The following is a 19,182-nucleotide window of genomic DNA, read 5'->3' as shown; positions in this document are numbered from 1 at the left end:
CCATTTGCAGGGCTGTTTTGGGTGTATGGAGAGGGAGCTGATTTTGGGGCTGAAGGCACTGGGGGGTCGATCGGCCTTTAGGCTGGGCCGCAGCCGCGGAGTTTCCTGTGGGGGCCGCGGGCTGCCGAGGGGGGGGGGTGCGCACCTACCTTAAAGGATCACTAAAGGAATTTTACCTTAATGCAGTACTGGTTTCATGTCCTCATTGCTCGTTTTTGCTTTGATGTTGCTGTAAAACTGCTCTGATCTCCACACTTCCTGGTTGTCTATTTCCTTATAATCATCATACTGGGAGCTTTTCACGGTCGTCTAAGCTGTCATTACTGTGTGTCTAAAACTTAACAGAACCAATCAGATTCATTTTAAAAACAAAACGCTGCCCTGGATTTGTTTGTTTTTGTTTTGTGTGTCTCTTTAGCTCACAGGAACATGAAATCAGTTTAAAAGTGAAACTAAACTGCAGGCACATTATATGATTGATTTTTTATCTATTTGTAATCATTTTTAAAAGGAATCAGTTAACTTGTATGTCTGTAAACAGTCATTTCAGGAAAAAAAAAAATTTCCTTTAGTGACCCTTTAAGCTTTCCGGTTGGTATTGGGGATCATGCTGGTAGACGGCCTTGCAGGGGGGAGCAAAGCTGGGAAAGAAGGTAGGAGGGTGGGCTGTTTTAGGCCGCAGCCACGGTCTGTCCTGCGAGCCTGGGATGGCTGACAGGCTGTGGCTGCGTGGGGAGGGCTAGGAGAGAAAGAACAGGTCTATGGTGATTCTAGATCTGGTTTGCAAATGCATAGATCTGAAGGAAAATCGTTGCAGCTAGGTCCAGGTACCTGCTGAGATGCCTGCCTGAAGCTTTGACCCGACACGTCCTTTCTTCCTGGATCGTGCAGCCGCAGTGAGCTTAGAACTAGTGAGCTCCTGTGCTATCCTTCCTCTGACAGCAGGTGCAACCACCTCACTGCACAGAGGGACTGGTGATCATCACATCCTCCTCTAATTCTGAGGTGGAAGCTGCTCTCAGAAGCCCACAATTGCGATTCCTCGTTGTCTCAGCAAAGCCAGAATTGGGGCGAGCACCTTGGTGAAAACCCTTGGTGCCGACGCCAGGCCAAAGGGGAGAGCTACAAATTGGTAGTGCTTGTCCCCGACCACAAAGCGCAGAAACTTCTGATGCCTGACGCATATGGGGACATGCAAGTATGCGTCCTTGATGTCCAAGGATGCCAGAAAATCCCCCGGATGGAGTGCAGCGACCACAGAGTGAACTGATTTCATCCTGAACCTCTGTACCTTTAAAAAGCAGTTGAGGGCCTTGAGATCCAGGATCGGACGGACCCCTTCCTTCTTTGGGACTACAGATTGGTATAGAATCCCCAAAATCTTAACGGCGGCACAAGTACTATTGCCCCACGCCTCAGCAGGTCTTGTACTGCCCCAAACGCGCCTGAAGAAGATGAAAGTTGGAGGGAAAAAAACCATTTGGTGGACAAGAAAGAAACTCTATCTTGTATCCTGATGACACCAGTTCGCAAACCCACTGGTCGGAAATTCCCGAAGGCGACCCCCCACCCAAGAGTCGAGCGGGGGCAAACCTTCATGCAGTTGTAGACTTGCTCGCAGGCTTGTTTAGCTTGCGAAACCAGGGACGCTTCTGTCCCACAGCAGGTACCTTGTCGGCCTGGGAACACTTACTTGCGGATCCGGGCGGACTAAAAAACGCTTCTGAGTGGAAAAGGAGGTCCCTGACCTACAGCGTGGCTCCTTACCGTTTCTGGATTGTGGGAGCAGCGTACTCTTACCCCCATTAACCTTTTTAATAATGTCATCCAGTGCGGCTCCAAATAGCCTCTCTCCCTGGAAGGGCAAATCTGCCAGAGCCTTCTTAGATGCCTGGTCCGCAGACCAGATTTTTGACCAAATCAGGCGCACCGCTGTGATAAGTGCTCCTACAAGCACCCTTTCCTGCGCTGACCCGGACACGGAATCATCCTCACTGTCTGAATGGTCCTGGTCCGCATCCTCTGAAACGTCAGAACAGGGGGCATGTGCCACAGCAAGGCCCGAGTCTGAATCAGAGCTTTGCCCAGAAGACGGTGGGTGAGGGGGCGTTTTTTACCCCCCCTTGCGCCCGCACGCCGCTTCCACCCTGGCAACAAAATACTCCAGGACCGCCGACAAAGCGTCCATAGGCACTGCAGGTGCAGGGGAACCGGTTGCCACCACAGGGATGTCTGGGGAAGAAGCTCCAGCTTCTGACGCCATGCTGACCTACACTCTCATGACACCCGATAGGAGCCAAGGTAAGCCACCCTCCTAGCTGCCACAGACTGAGGGGCCCCCAGCAGGACTCACCACCCTGACCGAGGTACTGCGCTGCCATCCTCATCATGTCAGTCACGAGGTGTTCTGTTCAATTTGCACCGTCCCAGACTAACAGTCCCAGCACTAGAGGCAAAACAAGCTGAAAACCACAAGAAAATGTCCGCCGGCCGCCTCAGCAGTGCCCGCGGGCTCCAGGAAAATGCCCGCCGGCCTTCCTGACTGGAAACTACAGCAAAATGGCCGTGACCACGCTGCACGGCGGCCTGCGCACAAAAAGTACCTCAAACACCCCACCATGCTGATTAAACAGGGAAGGACCCCCAGCGCAGCCCCCTGCCAGGATTCGGAGCCCCCCTCAGAGAACCCTCGCCAGTCACACAGCAGCCCAAGTTCGGGGAGGAGGGAAATGACAGGGAGAGAAGAAAGGTAGAGTGAGACCCCTAGTCGACCTCCCAAGGGAATGCCCAGCTGCTCCATCCTGCTGGGACAGGAGGAACCATACTTACCCATACTGTGGGGATTGCTGGACGCATTCCACAGACAGACCCATCACCCGAGCGGTACGGGGTGGCTGTCTGCCACGGCACACTGTGACACGGACAACAGTAGCCCAATCATATGTGTGCCCCGGAGCATATAGCTCACCGGCCAACCCTGGATGACGGGGCATGTCGTGGTCGACCCAGCGCGTAGCTAAGGCCTGCTCACGCTCGATGGCCGGGCTGGGGAAACTACCAGGATCTATATTATCCAGCCTGTCACCCAGCCCGGCTGTTGATAGTAGATCCCAGGAATCAGCAGACACAGGAATCAGCAGAAAAAAAACTAAAAATCACCAGGACCCAGGTCGTTCTCCTACACTAGGCAGAAAAAAAATTAGCTGCTGGATGCAGTGTGAGGGGTTATAGCCAGTAGGATTGCCCCCTGGGCGGTACTGTGCAGCTTTGCTGTTTTTACATGTTCTGCCTAGTCCTCTCCTGAAGGTGGCAATATAACCCCAAGGTCAAGATTAAAGTGCTGTGTCTATCAATGAACGAAAGAGAAAGGAAATTTTGGCTATGGTGCTTATAAATGCTTTTAAAAACACCGTTTGCATGAAGTTGTACTTTGAATGGAATATCTGCTAAAACTTTAATATTCCAGGAGTTTAACGCATGTTATTATTTAACTGCAGAAAATATAGTCCAGACCTCCATTACAGAGCCTGGCTGGACAAAAAGGACAAAGATGGGAACCCTCTGAAACATCTTAATACATACAAGTAAGTGAATAGATAATTACTATTTTTTTTTATTTTTACATGTGAGCACATAAATAGTGTAAAGTTTTTTTGTAGCTGTCAGATGCATGTCTATTTTGCTAAAAGGTTAGAAACAAATCATGGAATACCTCCAGGAATCGTGTGACTTTTCAGATATATTTACATCACTTATTAAGATGATAATGACATTAATATTGTAATATTATCATGTATTGTTTTTTTTTTTTTTTTTTCATTTATCTGGCAATAATTACTTTATACTGGATCTGTGAAGTGATGGGTCCTAATTTTTGCTTGATTTATAGAAATCCTGATCGTTCCTTCACAGAGAAGTCTTTCAGAGAAAGAGAGAGTCTTGTTCCCGGAGACCTTTTACGGTGAGTAGACTGTGCTTCAGCTATACTTTGGGGTGGGTTATAAATGTGTGTTATTGTTCTCCCATACTGTGTTGAACTCTCACACATATTTGTTATAAAGCTTGTATACTGATCGCTTATGCTAACTGAGGATGTGGCTTGCATAACTGTAATGGCATTTCAACCAGGGGTTGACAAATTTGCTTGGAATCTAGGAGCCAGGTAAAAAAGTTAGGAGCCAGAAAACGCGCCCCGTCCTGACGAGCTTGCGCGCAGAAGCGAATACATACGTGAGCAGCGCCCGCATATGTAAACGGTGTTCAAACCACACATGTGAGGTATCACCGCGATTGGTAGAGCGAGAGCAATAATTCTATCCCTAGACCTCCTCTGTAACTCAAAACATGCAACCTGTAGATTTTTTTTAACCGTCGCCTATGAAGATTTTAAAGGGTAAAAGTTTGTCGGCATTCCACGAGCGGACGCAATTTTGAAGCGTGACATGTTGGGTATGAATTTACTCGGCGTAACATTATCTTTCATAATATAAAAAAAATGGGGATAACTTTACTGTTGTCTTATAACTTTACTGTTGTCTTATTTTTTAATTAAAAAAGGTGTAATTTTTTCACAAAAAAAGTGCGCTTGTAAGACCGCTGCGCAAATACGGTGTGACAAAGTATTGCAACGATCGCCATTTTATTCTCTAGGGTGTTAGGATAAAAAATATATATAATGTTTGGGGGTTCTAATTGGAGGGAAGAAGATGGCAGTGAAAATTGTGAAAAACAACATTAGAATTGCGGTTTAACTTGTAATGCTTAACTTGTAATACCAACGGCCACCACCAGATGGCGCCAGCTCACATCTGGTGGTAATAACTTGTAATACCAACAGCTCACCACCAGATGGCCCCAGCTCAAAAAAAAAAATAAACTATTTCTAGTCGCCATGGCGACCTGGCGCCCGGGATTTGTCGAGCCCTGATTTCAACAATCTGTTTTATTATAATGTGTGTATCCAAACAAACATTTTATGCTGTAGAAGAGGATATATATATATATATATATATATATATATATATATATATATATATATATATATATATATATATATATATATATATATATATATAAATTAGCAGAGATGCTATATACATTGTCTTTATTCTCTTTATTCTAGACGGGCATTTGTAAAGATGAGCATGACTCCTGAAGCTTTTCTCACTCTGCGATCCCACTTTGCCCGCTCACATGCTTTGCTGTGCATCAGTCACTGGATACTTGGCATAGGTGATCGCCACCTGAACAATTTTATGGTCAATATGGAGACAGGGGGAATGATTGGCATTGACTTTGGTCATGCCTTTGGCACTGCTACTCAGGTAACAGAAAAATAACCAAATGTATATTCAAGACAGTGTTCAAAGTTGTATTTAGACACAGACTTCTGGTGATCACTATTCTTTTCAGGAGCATTATTGTGTGACCACTAGTTTATATTTCTTTTTTTCCTTGGCGTTTTCTGGGTGGTCTTGCAGGCATAAAAAGCAAATTCAAATATCTCATCCAGTGCCTAAATATAGAAATATATATATATTTCTATTGAGTTTTAGCACTAACCATCAATATAATAAATATTTAATTTAAAACTTGCATTTGCAGCTCTAATAATTGACAAAAAATAAATTAGAAAATTGCAAAATAATAAGTATTTTAGCCAGACATTAGAACTTATTTTTATGAGTACAAAACATTTTTTAGTACATGTGCTGTGGGTAGTCTGCCCAAAAGAGACAACCAGAGGGCAAGAGACCAGTCCCCAGTATTGCCTGCTTGCTAACATTTTCTCCTATTACTGACTTGTCATGCCTTGTCTGTGTGGGAAGGTAGCACAAAAGAAAACGGCACAATGCGCTGCTGGTATCTGGGAGCTAGCCAGAGATCAGTGGTGGATTCCTGTGCCCCACTGGCAAACCAGAAATGCTGCCTCACAGCACAAAAAGAAACAAAATGGTAGAAAATAGAATAAGTTTCTTAGCATTAGTGGAAGAGGGAGGGGGGATGGATAAAGTAAGACTTTGTTTAGGTGAGTTACGTTCCACTTTACTAAAGGATATGTAGACCAGAATTGGCCCGCTCAAGTAAAAAATAAATAAACATGTTTAAACCTGCAATTCAGAAATAATTTCTACAACTGGAGTACTTGGAGTACCTGCAGTGACCATTACATGGTCAGTATCTGATACGAGGTGTTGTGTGTTAATTACTTTCTGTGGTCTTTTCTTAGTTTTTGCCTGTTCCTGAGTTGATGCCATTCCGCCTGACCCACCAGATTGTAAACCTGTTGTTGCCTATGAAGGAAACTGGATTATTTGATTCAGTTATGATACATGCCTTACGAGCCTATCGAACAAATCCTGATCTCCTCATTGGCACTATGGATGTTTTTGTAAAGGAACCATCTCTAGACTGGAAGGTAAAATCAGTTTTCTAGTTCTGTGTTTATTATTTTGTGGGAAAAGTTGATACAAAATGGATATTTCAGTTTGTTTAAGGTGCTGGAGATTTATATAATGTCCAACAATATCTATGTCCAGTAATCAAAGGTTTTACAAGGGGGAAATTTTGTTTAGTTCTATTTCTGTCATGGAGGATACATGTGAGCAGACTGAGGACACCCCAAGATGGGGAAAGACCTCTCAAAACTCCTCAGTGACAAATATTAGACCAAATTACTATGGCAGGAAGATATTGCTACTAAGTCCCAAACAATTATAAGAGGCCAGTGGGTGATTTGGAACACCAAACTTTATGTAATATCAGCTTTGGGTGAACTATTTTTTTAAAGGGGTGGTTCCCCCTTAAAAACGACTTTTTCTTATTCCACTGCCCCCCCACATTCCATCACGATTAAGGCTCTTATTATTTTTTTCATGCTGTACATACCTTAGTACAGCATATTCACCCGTGCATCCGGGTTGCGAGTCCCGCGGGAGTGGGCGTTCCTCACATGCTGGTGATTGACGTTTTGCCCAAAAACGAGCTCCCCCCGTTGCGTAAGCCGCGTCACGGTTGGCGAAAGGAGGCGAGTCGGCGCTATACTGCGCATCGCCGTTCGGCTCCTTTCGCCAATCGTGACACGGCTTACGCGACGGGGGGGGGAGCTCGTTTTTGGGCAAAACGTCAATCACCAGCATGTGAGGAATGCCCTCTCCCACGGGACTCGCAACCCGGATGCACGGGTGAATATGCTGTACTAAGGTATGTACAGCATGAAAAAAATAATAAGAGCCTTAATCGTGATGGAATGTGGGGGGGCAGTGGAATAAGAAAAAGTCGTTTTTAAGGGGGAACCACCCCTTTAAGGGAATAATCAATAAACGCTGTGCTTCTGGATGATGTTTTCTATTATATGGTGCAGCTGCTGAGCACCCCCTATAACCACCTGGGTATTGATATACAACAGATATAATAAACCTGCTGCTGCGCTATACTTTTACAAAAGTATAAACCGTGTCAGTTACACGTTAACCTTTATTTCCATTGCAAATCATAAATGTTTTATGCAAAAGAGGTAGCCCTGGGACTTTGAATGAGGTGAGAGAGGTTTAGCCAATGTTCACAGCGAACAATGAGACAAAATCAATTTATTATTTTCAAAGTGTTATGTAACGGAGCGGCAACAACAATGATTGTGAGTTACCCGGTGTCATGGACCTTGAGATATTAAAGTGTTTCTACTTGACATCTGTTACACAGGAGAGGGACATTCAATGCAAGGCTTTTGAAATGCTAAGTGGAACCAGCTTGCGAAATACCTTTTATTGTGTTCTGCAGGTTAAGAGCTGGTGTCGGAGTCAGTCCGTCTAGCTAGAATCGGGGCTTGAAGGTTAATTGAATCTATTATGTATGTTTAAAGATGTATGTGTTTACGCTAAGGGACTTTGTATTGTTCTAAAAGGTCAGAAGCCTGTCAGCTGTATTGAATTAGCATTCTATTGTCTAAAGCAATGTAACCTCTCAGAGGTAGTAATTAAGTAGACCGGGTTATTGTGTACATTGATTACTCCCTGGGGCTTCTGTCTCAATACACAAGTCTTTCTATCCAAGCTATTGGACCAATCCCTGTTGACTATTTCAAGTCCTCATTTGCATGGTCAAGGAGAGCCTGAGTGAAGACTGCATACTTTACAATTGACCAATGGGAAAGCGGTTGTTGGGGGTGGGATGTACCAAATTCTGTATAAAAGTGTGCTGTGTACTTGAAAATAAAGAGTCCTGTTGGAACTTACATACAGCCTGCCTGGTGTTTGTTTTTAATGGGTCTGAATGGCACATAGCTGTAATTCGGATCCCGGAACCTTGGATGACTGGACCATCAGACGTTGCAATCTGCAAGCTGACTCACTGGTAGCAGAGGAGTGTCGGGAGAGCAGGACCTGGGCGAGAAAGGATCTCGTCACATTGGTGGCAGCAGTGGGATTTGCTCTCCAGTTACTGGGACAACTCCAAACCACCACCATGAATGACCAGCTATGCAGCCTGGAGGAGAACCATGCTAAAAGACTTGCTTGAGAGCCGTGGAGGGACCGGTGGGAAGAACAAGGCCACCCTGATCATTGCGCTAGCCGAGATGGATCAGAGGGATGGTGATGCAGGACCCCGGTCAATTGAAGACTTGTTCCAGCAGCGAGTTCAACAGCGGTTGGCATTATATGGTGCTAACCCATCAGAGACCGCCATACAGAATACCATTAGAGACCTCCAGCTGCAGGAACAGAGAGCACGAGAGTGGCAACAGAGAGCACGAGAGCGGCAACAGAGAGAACGAGAGCGGCAACATGAGCTGGAAATCGCCTACAAACAGCTGCTAGACTCCGCTCAGCAGCAGGGTGGGGCTCCCTTTGCCTGGGACTATGAGAAAATATCAGCTGACAACGCTGAAATCCTGGCTGATGAATCAGCAGTGGAAAATCGGGAGCTTGCCATTCCCAAAGCAGAAGTGCTGGCAACAGGGCAGAGTGCTAGCAATCTCTGCCCAGCACCGGAACCAACTGTGGAGTGCCGGGGCAGTTGGCCCCCCTCCCCAGCAACAAGCTGAGGTAGTAAAGCTGTTACTCCCAGCTGAATCACTGGCAGCAGGGCAGGATGCTACTGGCTGCTGCACACGACTACAGCTTGAGCGGATATCGGTGGATGGGACTGTGGTCTCACCTTGCATCAGTGGATGAGACTTCAGTCTCCACTGGTATACCCCAGGAATGGTGGCCAGTTGGCCCAGATCCCCAACAGCATGATGAACTGAGCCCAGCCACCCTGTCTTCTCTCCAGCGGCTGAAAGGACTCCAGGGAGAAGGGCCAGTCCAGGCCTCTCCCCAGCGGCAGGCGTGTTCTCTGAGAGAGGCAGAGATTGGCTGGGTGAGTAATGCTCTGTTTGGGACAAGTTATCTGGGGTACTGGGTGGGTACCGGAATTGGGGTCTCTCCCAGTGTTAGTCTCCTGCCAAAGGGGGAGATGTGTGACAGACCTAGCCGGGACAGGGGCTTTTGGTGAGGACTGAATGCAAGCCTCTTGCCGTCCGATTGGGGGCCAGGACCTCAAAACAGGAAGGCAGATGGGTCATCCCAGCAGACAGTCCTGGAACTTTAAGACTACTTTTCCAAGATCCTCGAGTTGACCCGTTTGGGTCCCACTGCGGCTGTTGGACGGTTTCCCAGGGGAAGTAATGTCATGGACCTTGAGATATTAAAGTGTTTCTACTTGACATCTGTTACACAGGAGAGGGACATTCAATGCAAGGCTTTTGAAATGCTAAGTGGAAATAGCTTGCGAAATACCTTTTATTGTGTTCTGCAGGTTAAGAGCGGGTGTCGGAGTCAGTCCGGTCAGCTAGAATCGGGGCTTGAAGGTTAATTGAATCTATTATGTATGTTTAAAGATGTATGTGTTTACGCTAAGGGACTTTGTATTGTTCTAAAAGGTCAGAAGCCTGTCAGCTGTATTGAATTAGCATTCTATTGTCTAAAGCAATGTAACCTCTCAGAGGTAGTAATTAAGTAGACCGGGTTATTGTGTACATTGATTACTCCCTGGGGCTTCTGTCTCAATACACAAGTCTTTCTATCCAAGCTATTGGACCAATCCCTGTTGACTATTTCAAGTCCTCATTTGCATGGTCAAGGAGGGCCTGAGTGAAGACTGCATACTTTACAATTGACCAATGGGAAAGCGCTTGTTGGGGGTGGGATGTACCAAATTCTGTATAAAAGTGTGCTGTGTACTTGAAAATAAAGAGTCCTGTTGGAACTTACATACAGCCTGCCTGGTGTTTGTTCTTAATGGGTCCGAATGGCACATAGCTGTAATTCGGATCCCGGAACCTTGGATGACTGGACCATCAGACGTTGCAATCTGCAAGCTGACTCACTGGTAGCAGAGGAGTGTCGGGAGAGCAAGACCTGGGCGAGAAAGGATCTCGTCACACCCGGCATAATAGCCAATATACACAGCACAGATGAAAATAAATATATAAAGATTTATTACAAATGTTATACATCAGTGAGCAACAATAAAACTTGAAAGTTGCTGGGCCAGTGGATACACATATACAATAAGCAAATAAAATGTACATACCGTATTTATCGGCGTATACCGCGGGAAGCGGGGATTCGACTCGGAGACAGCACGGGAGAAGCCGGGAGGACTCCACCGAGGCCGCCTATGGATGCTGTGCAAGACACCAAAACTGTAAGTAATAAAATGTTTTTTTTTACAGGAATATCGGGTCTACATTAGGGGTGCGCGCTATACGCCGGAGCGCGCAATACCCCGATAAATACGGTACATATAAACAGGGAAATATGTATACATAATGCAGACATCAATAATACTCAGCATGTGCAGGCATAAAACAAGCATCAATAAAGCCCTACTAGTTTCGCGAGACCCTGCTGACTTCTTCAGGGGTGGATGCATGAATGTTGTATCTGCAATGTAAGTGATAAAATCAATAGATGTATGTTATTAGATGGGGGGCAGGCGGAATGATTGGCAAGAGAGGTCTGAAGAGGGACCTCATACTTACCAATGGGCTGAAATGAATTGCCAAACGCTGGATATCATGATGGCGGCGTGTAGTGCATCCAGCTCGGGAGCTGAGGTGACGGAGCAAACAAAAGCCACAACAGGGGAACATCCGGAGGATTAGCATGGTCTGGATGAGGGTATTTCTCACTGCAGTCTCCCCTAAGCCCCTTGTAATCATGTCTAGAAAATATCTGCAAGGATGGACATGTATCAGAAGGCATCATGGTTGCAATATGAGCTTAATGTGTAAGGTTATACTAGATAACATGTAATCTATATATAAAGATGTAAGTAAATGAATTAAGCTTACTGAAGTATGTTAGCATAAAGGACTATCTGAGATCTGGGATGTGGTATATACATGAATGCAAACCAACATGGTTACAAAGTTGGTATGGGCAGGGAGACTGCAGGACAATGTGGAAATGATATAAGTATTACATGTGTAAAAGAACAATGTAACAGACCCAATAGGAGTAAAGAAAGTTTAAAAATTGTACCTCAGTTTGTTCTTAGAGATGTAACCGCTCTATCCAACCATCAAGTTGTGAAACAGAGTTCCAGCCGTGGTGAACGTCCAGATATACCCACAAGGGCCCGAAGGCTCCACCCCAGCGTCATGTACGGGCAGTGACGTATAGGCATCAGTGAGACATCCACCACCAAAGGGGGTGCGCAACTGCAGCAACCTCCCAACTGTCCAGGATGACCCACACAGCCCTCACCTCTGTGACATCAGGGAGACGTCCATGTGTGAGCGTGGATGTTTTTTCACCTTAATGCATACAATGCATTAAGGTGAAAAAACATGTACCTTTACAACACCTTTAAGCAATGGCTATTATTATGTGCAGTATTCAGATGATGGATCAAATATACAAATACTATTGAAGTGATTGTAAAGTCTAATTTTTGTTTCTCTTAAAATAACATGCATATTATACTTACCTTCTCTATTTAGTGGTTTTGCACAGGGCAGCCTGGGTTCCTTCTCTTCTCAGGTCCCTTTTTGGCTCTCCAGGCCCCTTCCTCCTGTCGAGTGCCCCCACAGCAAGCAGCTTGCTATGGGGGCACCCGGGCTGAGTCACAGCTCCCTGTGTCCATTCAGACATGAAGCCCCGTTTCTGCCCCACCCCCTCTCTCTCTCCTGATTGGCTAACTGACTTTGATTGACAGCAGCAGGAGCCAAGGGTGTCTCGGTCAATCCGGAGGAGAAATCCAGATGGCCGAGGAGCTCATGGACATCTCTGGGGCTCAGGTAAGTACTAGGGGGTGCTGTTGGGCGGCTGATGCACATAGAAGGCTTTTTATCTTAATTCATAGAATGCATTAGGATAAAAAAAAACTTCTGACTTTACAACCACTTTAATGATGCCACTTCTCAATTTGCCTTAGGCTGGCCATACATTATACAATTTTCCTTTAGATTTACCAAAACCATCTAATATAAGGTCAAAACTAAACACTTTCAATTAGTATGCATTCATTGCAGGTCCTTGCACTACATAGTTGAAGGTAAATCTAAAGCCCCATACACACGGTCAGACTTTTTGCCAACAAACTTCAAAATGAGCAAGTTTTCCAAAAAATCTGATTGTGTGTTCACTCCATCGGACAAACTTTTTGGGTTTTCATCGGACAAAAGTTTGCAAACGGACAAACTTTAAGGCAACAAAAATCCGATGGTGCAAAGTCCTATCGTGTATAAAGAAATCCATCTGACTTTTGTTCGAAGTGCAAATACGCATGCCCAGAACCAATGTTAAAATCGACCAACAATAGCAGAAGTTGAACAAAGGGTGGCGGAAAAGAGCAGAAAAACCATGTGATGTTGGCAAAGTTTTAGGAAAGTTTGCAGAAAAGCCAGAGCGTGTGTATGCTATGGGTGTGTCCGGCCAACTCCCTTCGGACAAAAATTCACGGAAAAGTTTGTTTGAAGTCCGAACGTGTGTATGAGGCTTTTGGGAATTTGAACAAGAAAATTGTAAAATGTATGGCCAGCTTTACTCTAGTTCGGGGATATGCAATTAGCGGACCTCCAGATGTTGCAGAACTACAAATCCCATGAGGCATAGCAAGACTCTGACAGCCACAAGCATAACACTCAGAGGCAGAAGCATGATGGGACTTGTAGTTTTGCAACAGCTGGAGGTCCGCTAATTGCATATTCCTGCTCTAGTTCATTATATTAGTCACAAATCAAAAGTGTGTTCACAGTTCATCACAGTGCTGAGAAAAAGAGAGGTTAACAGTGCAGCAAGCACTTTAAATTCACTGGATGTACTTTACTTTGTTTGGAGCACTGTGATGAACTGTGAACACACTTTTGATTTGTGACTAAAATAATGAACTGCTATAGGTGAGAATATGTTTTAGGCTTATAGTATATCAAAATACAGGAATCTATTATTAAAAAGGCTTAGTACAAATTTTATTGAGGACAATGGTTAAAAGGATGTTATGGCTGATGAAACGTGAAACTTAAACGGTAAAAACAAGGTATACAAGAACAGTACTGCACACTGTCAATACAAGACAAAATGTTGTTGAGCAGTGATTTATCCAATGGTAGTCCCCTACAAGCACCCAACATGTTTCAGGATCTCATTCTTTCATCAGGGGTGTATGTAAAGCAGGTCAGACTGAGGAGAAATCTATAGGTAAACATACAACTTTAACCACAAGTATCACAAATATGGGTGACAAAACACTCAATTTCATCCTCTTACAATAATGTTCAGTATACAAATGGTAATAGCCAAAAGATTAAAAGGCTTGCATCAGCGTCCATCCAAATACTAGGGGGGCAGTGTGGGAAGACATGGCAAGGACAGCCCAGAGAAGCAGGCCGTTGTTAGTGCGGGATTCCCATTAGGTAGTATCTACAGTCAGGTCCATAAATATTGGGACATCAACACAATTCTGATCTTTTTGGCTCTATACACCACCACAATGGATTTGAAATGAAACTAACAAAAGGTGCTTTAACTGCAGACTTTCAGCTTTAATTTGAGGGTATTTACATTCAAATCAGGTGAACGGTGTAGGAATTACAACCGTTTGTATATGTGCCTCCCACTTTTTAAGAGACCAAAAGTAATGGGACAGATTAACAATTATAAATCAAACTTTCACTTTTTAATACTTGGTTGCAAATCATTTGCAGTCAATTACAGCCTAAAGTCTGGAACGCATAGACATCACCAGACGCTGGGTTTCATCCCTGGTGATGCTCTGCCAGGCCTCTACTGCAACTGTCTTCAGTTCCTGCTTGTTCTTGGGGCATTTTCCCTTCAGTTTTGTCTTCAGCAAGTGACATGCATGCTCAATCAGAATCAGGTCAGGTGATTGACTTGGCCATTGCATAACATTCCACTTCTTTCCCTTAAAGAACTCTTTGGTTGCTTTCGCAGTATGCTTTGGGTCATTGTCCATCTGCACTGTGAAGCTGTCCAATGAGTTCTGAAGCATTTGGCTGAATATGAGCAGATAATATTGCCCGAGAAACTGTCCATAGGATGTTGTTCCAGAACTGTGAAGGCTTTTTTAGATGTTGTTAGGCAAACTCTAATCTGGCCTTCCTGTTTTTGAGGCTCACCAATGGTTTACATCTTGTGGTGAACCCTCTGTATTCACTCTGGTGAAGTCTTCTCTTGATTGTTGACTTTGACACACATACACCTACCTCCTGGAGCGTGTTCTTGATCTGGCCAACTGTTGTGAAGGGTGTTTTCTTCACCATGGAACAAATTCTTCGGTCATCCACCAGTTGTTTTCCCTGGTCTTCGGGGTCTTTTGGTGTTGCTGAGCTCACCGGTGCGTTCTTTCTTTTTAAGGATGTTCCAAACAGTTGTTTTGGCCACACCTAATGTTTTTGCTCTCTCTCTCTCTGATGCGTTTGTTTTGTTTTTTCCAGGGCTGTGGAGTCGGAGTCGGGGGAAATTTTGGGTACCTGGAGTCGGAGTCGGCAAACAATGCACCGACTCCGACTCCTATTAAATTTAGATTGGAATTAAAAAAAAAATTCCAACAGGAGTTTTATAAAGCACTAAAAGAAGTTGAAAAGTATGATCGCACATCAAAACTTACTGTTGAAGAAGCCATCCTTGTTTATCCAGAGATCGTTAGTGATGTGGCCAGAATAGTTACTGCAATGCCACCCACCCAAGTCAGTGTCGAAAGATTATTTTCAGCCCTAAAAATAATAAAGTCTGACTTAAGAGCCTCTATGGAAGAGGATCTGGCAGAGGCAATTCTCTTCTTTAGAACTCTACATTGAATTGATTTGCATTTGCTAAGCCTAGAACTACATTTCAAGATTAATATAAACCATTTCTAGGTTTTACAGATTTTGTTTTTGGTTCATTATAAGATAAGCTTTGTTTTTGTTCTAAAACAACCAAATAATGTGGTTTGTATTTTTGAACTGGTAAAGATCCTGTTCCTGATGTTTATGCCTGCTGCTACTATCCAGCCACTTGATTGATTAATATTTTTTTTTTTATAAAACTTTGTTTTCATTGTGTTTGTCTTTTGCTTAAACTGTGCAATACAGTAGACTGTTGGCTTCCCAGCCAGTAGTCCTGTGGTAGGCAGGGCCATCTTTTCCATTGGGCATGCTGGGCAGTTGCCCGGGGGCCCCGCTTGCCTGGGGGGCCCCACCGGCTGCCCAGCAACCCCAGTAAAAAATTATAGAGAGTGATGGGTTAGAACTGCCCATGCCCAGTTTGCGGAAATCACAGAGAAGATCCGGTCCTCCACGAGTGCGGGGGGGTTGCTGATGTAAGGGGGGAGTGAATGCAAAAATGTAAGGGGGCACTGATATAAAGGTTCCCCCTCCTATATTAGTGACCCCCCTTACCTTAGTGTATTTAATCTAAGGAAGGTGGTCTCTGGTCACCAGAGTACCCCCCACATCAGAGTCTGCAGGATTCCCCCTTACAATGCAAGGGGGAACTCAGTCTGCGGACCCTGATGTAAGTGGCAAAGAGAAAGCAGTGGACTCTGATATAAGGTTGTCTCTGGTCACCATAGCCCCCCTCCACATCGGAGTTCCCCCCTTAGATCATGATCTGCAGAGTTCCCCTTTACATAAGAGTTCCCTTTCACTGTAAGGGGGAATCCTGCAGACGCCGATGTAAGAGGAAACTCTGTGCTGGCTGGGTTATAGTAACCTGACCTTCATGTCAATGAAGACATTTTTTTTTTTTTACTTTTGTTTAACTTAAACACATTTCTAATAGCACTAGCTATATGTTTATAGTTTAAATACTGACATTTGCATTGTCGGGCACTGAAAACTGTAATTTTAGGTACTTTTTTTGCAGTGGCAGTAAAAAATGTGGTTCTGCCAGTAAATGTTATGATTTTTGTCAGTAAATTCTAGTGTGTGATTGTGTAGACAGGGCCCCAGTGCACTGTATTGCCCGGGGGCCTATAATGCTCTTAAGATGACACTGGTGGTAGGTTGCGTTTCTTTCCCTCAAGGAATGTATAAAATACATTTGCATATTAATACAGAGGAGTCGGAGTCGAGGAGTCGGAGTCGAGGAGTCGGAGTCGGAAGTACATAAAACTGAGGAGTCGGAACATTTATCTACCGACTCCACAGCCCTGTTTTTTTCAGCCTAATGATGGCTTGCTTCACTGATGGTGACAGCTCTTTGGATCTCATATTGAGAGTTGACAGTAACAGATTCAAATTGCAAATAGCACACTTGAAATTAACTCTGGACCTTGTATCTGCTCCTTGTAAATGGGATAATGAGAGAATAACACACACCTGGCCATGGAACAGCTGAGCAGCCAATTGTCCAATTACTTTTGGTCCCTTAAAAAGTGGGAGGCACATATACAAACTGTTGTAATTCCTACACCGTTCACCTGATTTGGATGTAAATACCCTCAAATTAAAGCTGAAAGTCTGCAGTTAAAGGATCACTAAATGAATTTATTTTTTTTAGCTAAATAGCTTCCTTTACCTTACTGCAGTACTGGTTTCATGTCTTCATTGTTCGTTTTTGCTTTGAAGTAGCTGTAATTCTGCTGTGATCTCCACACTTCCTGCTTGTCTGGCTCCTTATGAAAAAACTCATGGGAGCTTCTCACTGTGGTCTAAGCTGTGTGTCTAAAACTCCTCAGAACCACAATCAGATTCATTTTAAAAACAAAACACTGCCCTGGATTTGTTTGTTTTTGTTCTGTGGGTCTCTTTACTTCACATAAACATGAAACCAGTTTAAAACCGAAAGTGAAACTAGAGGCACATTATATGATAGAATTTAATCTATTTTTAATCATTTTTAAAAGGAATCGGTTAACTTTTATGTCTCTATACCCTGTAAACAGTAATTTCAACAAATTGTTTTTCCTTTAGTGACCCTTTAAAGCACATCCTGTCTGTTTCATTTCAAATCTATTGTGGTGGTGTTTAGAGCCAAAAATATTAGAATTGTGTCGATGTCCCAATATGTATGGACCTGACTGTAATGAAAAAATATGTAACATCGTGGATAATGTTACATTTCAGTGCAAAAAATAATGAATATGTTGTGGTAATAGGAACCAAAATGTAGAGGTGTAAGCACATAAAAAAAAAATGTATAGAATGAATAAGACTGGCCATAAAAATACGCACGCACGCACACAGCCCCAGACCATGACACTCCCACCACCATGCTTGACTGTAGGCAAGACACACTTGTCTTTGTACTCCTCATCTGGTTGCCACCACACACATGTGACACCATCATCTAAACAAAATTAGTTTATCTTTGTCTCATCAGACCACAATACATGTCCTTAGTCTGTTGGTCTTCAGCAAACTGTTTGCAGGTTTTCTTTTGCATTATCTTTAGAAGAGGCTTCCTTTTGGGATGACAGCCATGCAGACCAATTTGATGCAGTGTGCGGCATATGGACTGAATACTGACAGGCTGACCCCCCACCCCTTCTATCTCTGCAGCAATGCTGGCAGCACTCATATGTCTATTTCCCAAAGACAACCTCTGGATATGACGCTGAGCACATGCCCTCAACTTCTTTGGTCGACCCTGTTAAACCGCTGTATGGTCTTGGCCACCATACTGCAGCTCAGTTTCAGGTTTTTGGCAATCTTGTATCTTGGTCGATCTTTATGTAGAGCAACAATAAAAACATTTTTTTAGATCATCAGAGTTCTTTGCCATGAGGTGCCATGTTGAACTTCCAGTGACCAGTATGAGAGAGCGATAACACCAAATTCAACACACCTGCAAATTCAACACATTGACACCTGAGACCTTGTAACACTAATGAGTCACAGGACACTTGGAAGGGAAAATGGCTAATTGGGCCCAATTTGGAAATTTTTACTTAGGGGTCTACCCACTTTTTTTTTTTTACCAGTGGTTTAGACAGCAAATGTACACCATTATACAAGCTGTACACTCACTACTTTACATTGTAGCAAAGTGTCATTTCTTTACGGTTGTCATATGAACAGATGTAATAAAATATTTATAAAACTTTTGTGAGATACTGTGTGTGTGTGTGTGTGTGTGTGTGTGTGTGTGTGTGTGTGTGTATATATATATATACACACACACAGTATCTCACAAAAGTTTTGTAAATATTTTATTATATCTGTTCATATGACAACCGTAAAGAAATGACACTTTGCTACAATGTCAAGTAGTGAGTGTACAGCTTGTATAACGGTGTACATTTGCTGTCTAAACCACTGGTAAAAAAAAAGTGGGTAGACCCCTAAGTAAAAATGTCCAAATTGGGCCCAATTAGCCATTTTCCCTCCCAAGTGTCCTGTGACTCGTTAGTGTTACAAGGTCTCAGGTGTCAATGGGAAGCAGGTGTGTTGAATTTGGTGTTATCGCTCTCTCATACTGGTCACTGGAAGTTCAACATGGCACCTCATGGCAAAGAACTCTGATGATCTAAAACATTTTTTTATTGTTGCTCTACATAAAGATCGACCAAGATACAAGAAGATTGCCAAAAACCTGAAACTGAGCTGCAGTATGGTGGCCAAGACCATACAGCGGTTTAACAGGGTCGACCAAAGAAGTTGAGGGCATGTGCTCAGCATCATATCCAGAGGTTGTCTTTGGGAAATAGACATATGTGTGTGTGTGTGTGTGTGTGTATAGTCATGGACGA

At 43.9% G+C, this 19,182-nt stretch overlaps 1 protein-coding gene across 1 annotated transcript in view; it reads left to right on the top strand.

Moving 5' to 3' along the window:
- The window catches only part of PRKDC (protein kinase, DNA-activated, catalytic subunit), a 677,570-nt gene that overhangs the window by 634,927 nt on the left and 23,461 nt on the right, over nucleotides 1-19,182 (top strand). Inside the window, exons 82-85 of the mRNA XM_040354170.1 lie at nucleotides 3,498-3,584; nucleotides 3,890-3,961; nucleotides 5,123-5,324; nucleotides 6,230-6,418. Coding sequence (XP_040210104.1) covers nucleotides 3,498-3,584; nucleotides 3,890-3,961; nucleotides 5,123-5,324; nucleotides 6,230-6,418 — 550 coding nt within the window. The remainder of the gene's footprint in view (nucleotides 1-3,497; nucleotides 3,585-3,889; nucleotides 3,962-5,122; nucleotides 5,325-6,229; nucleotides 6,419-19,182) is intronic.

Source organism: Rana temporaria, chromosome 5, assembly GCF_905171775.1.
Source record: "Rana temporaria chromosome 5, aRanTem1.1, whole genome shotgun sequence".
Lineage (NCBI taxonomy): Eukaryota > Metazoa > Chordata > Amphibia > Anura > Ranidae > Rana > Rana temporaria.
Note: the sequence above shows the minus strand (reverse complement) of the source record. Positions and strands in the feature narration are given on the sequence as shown.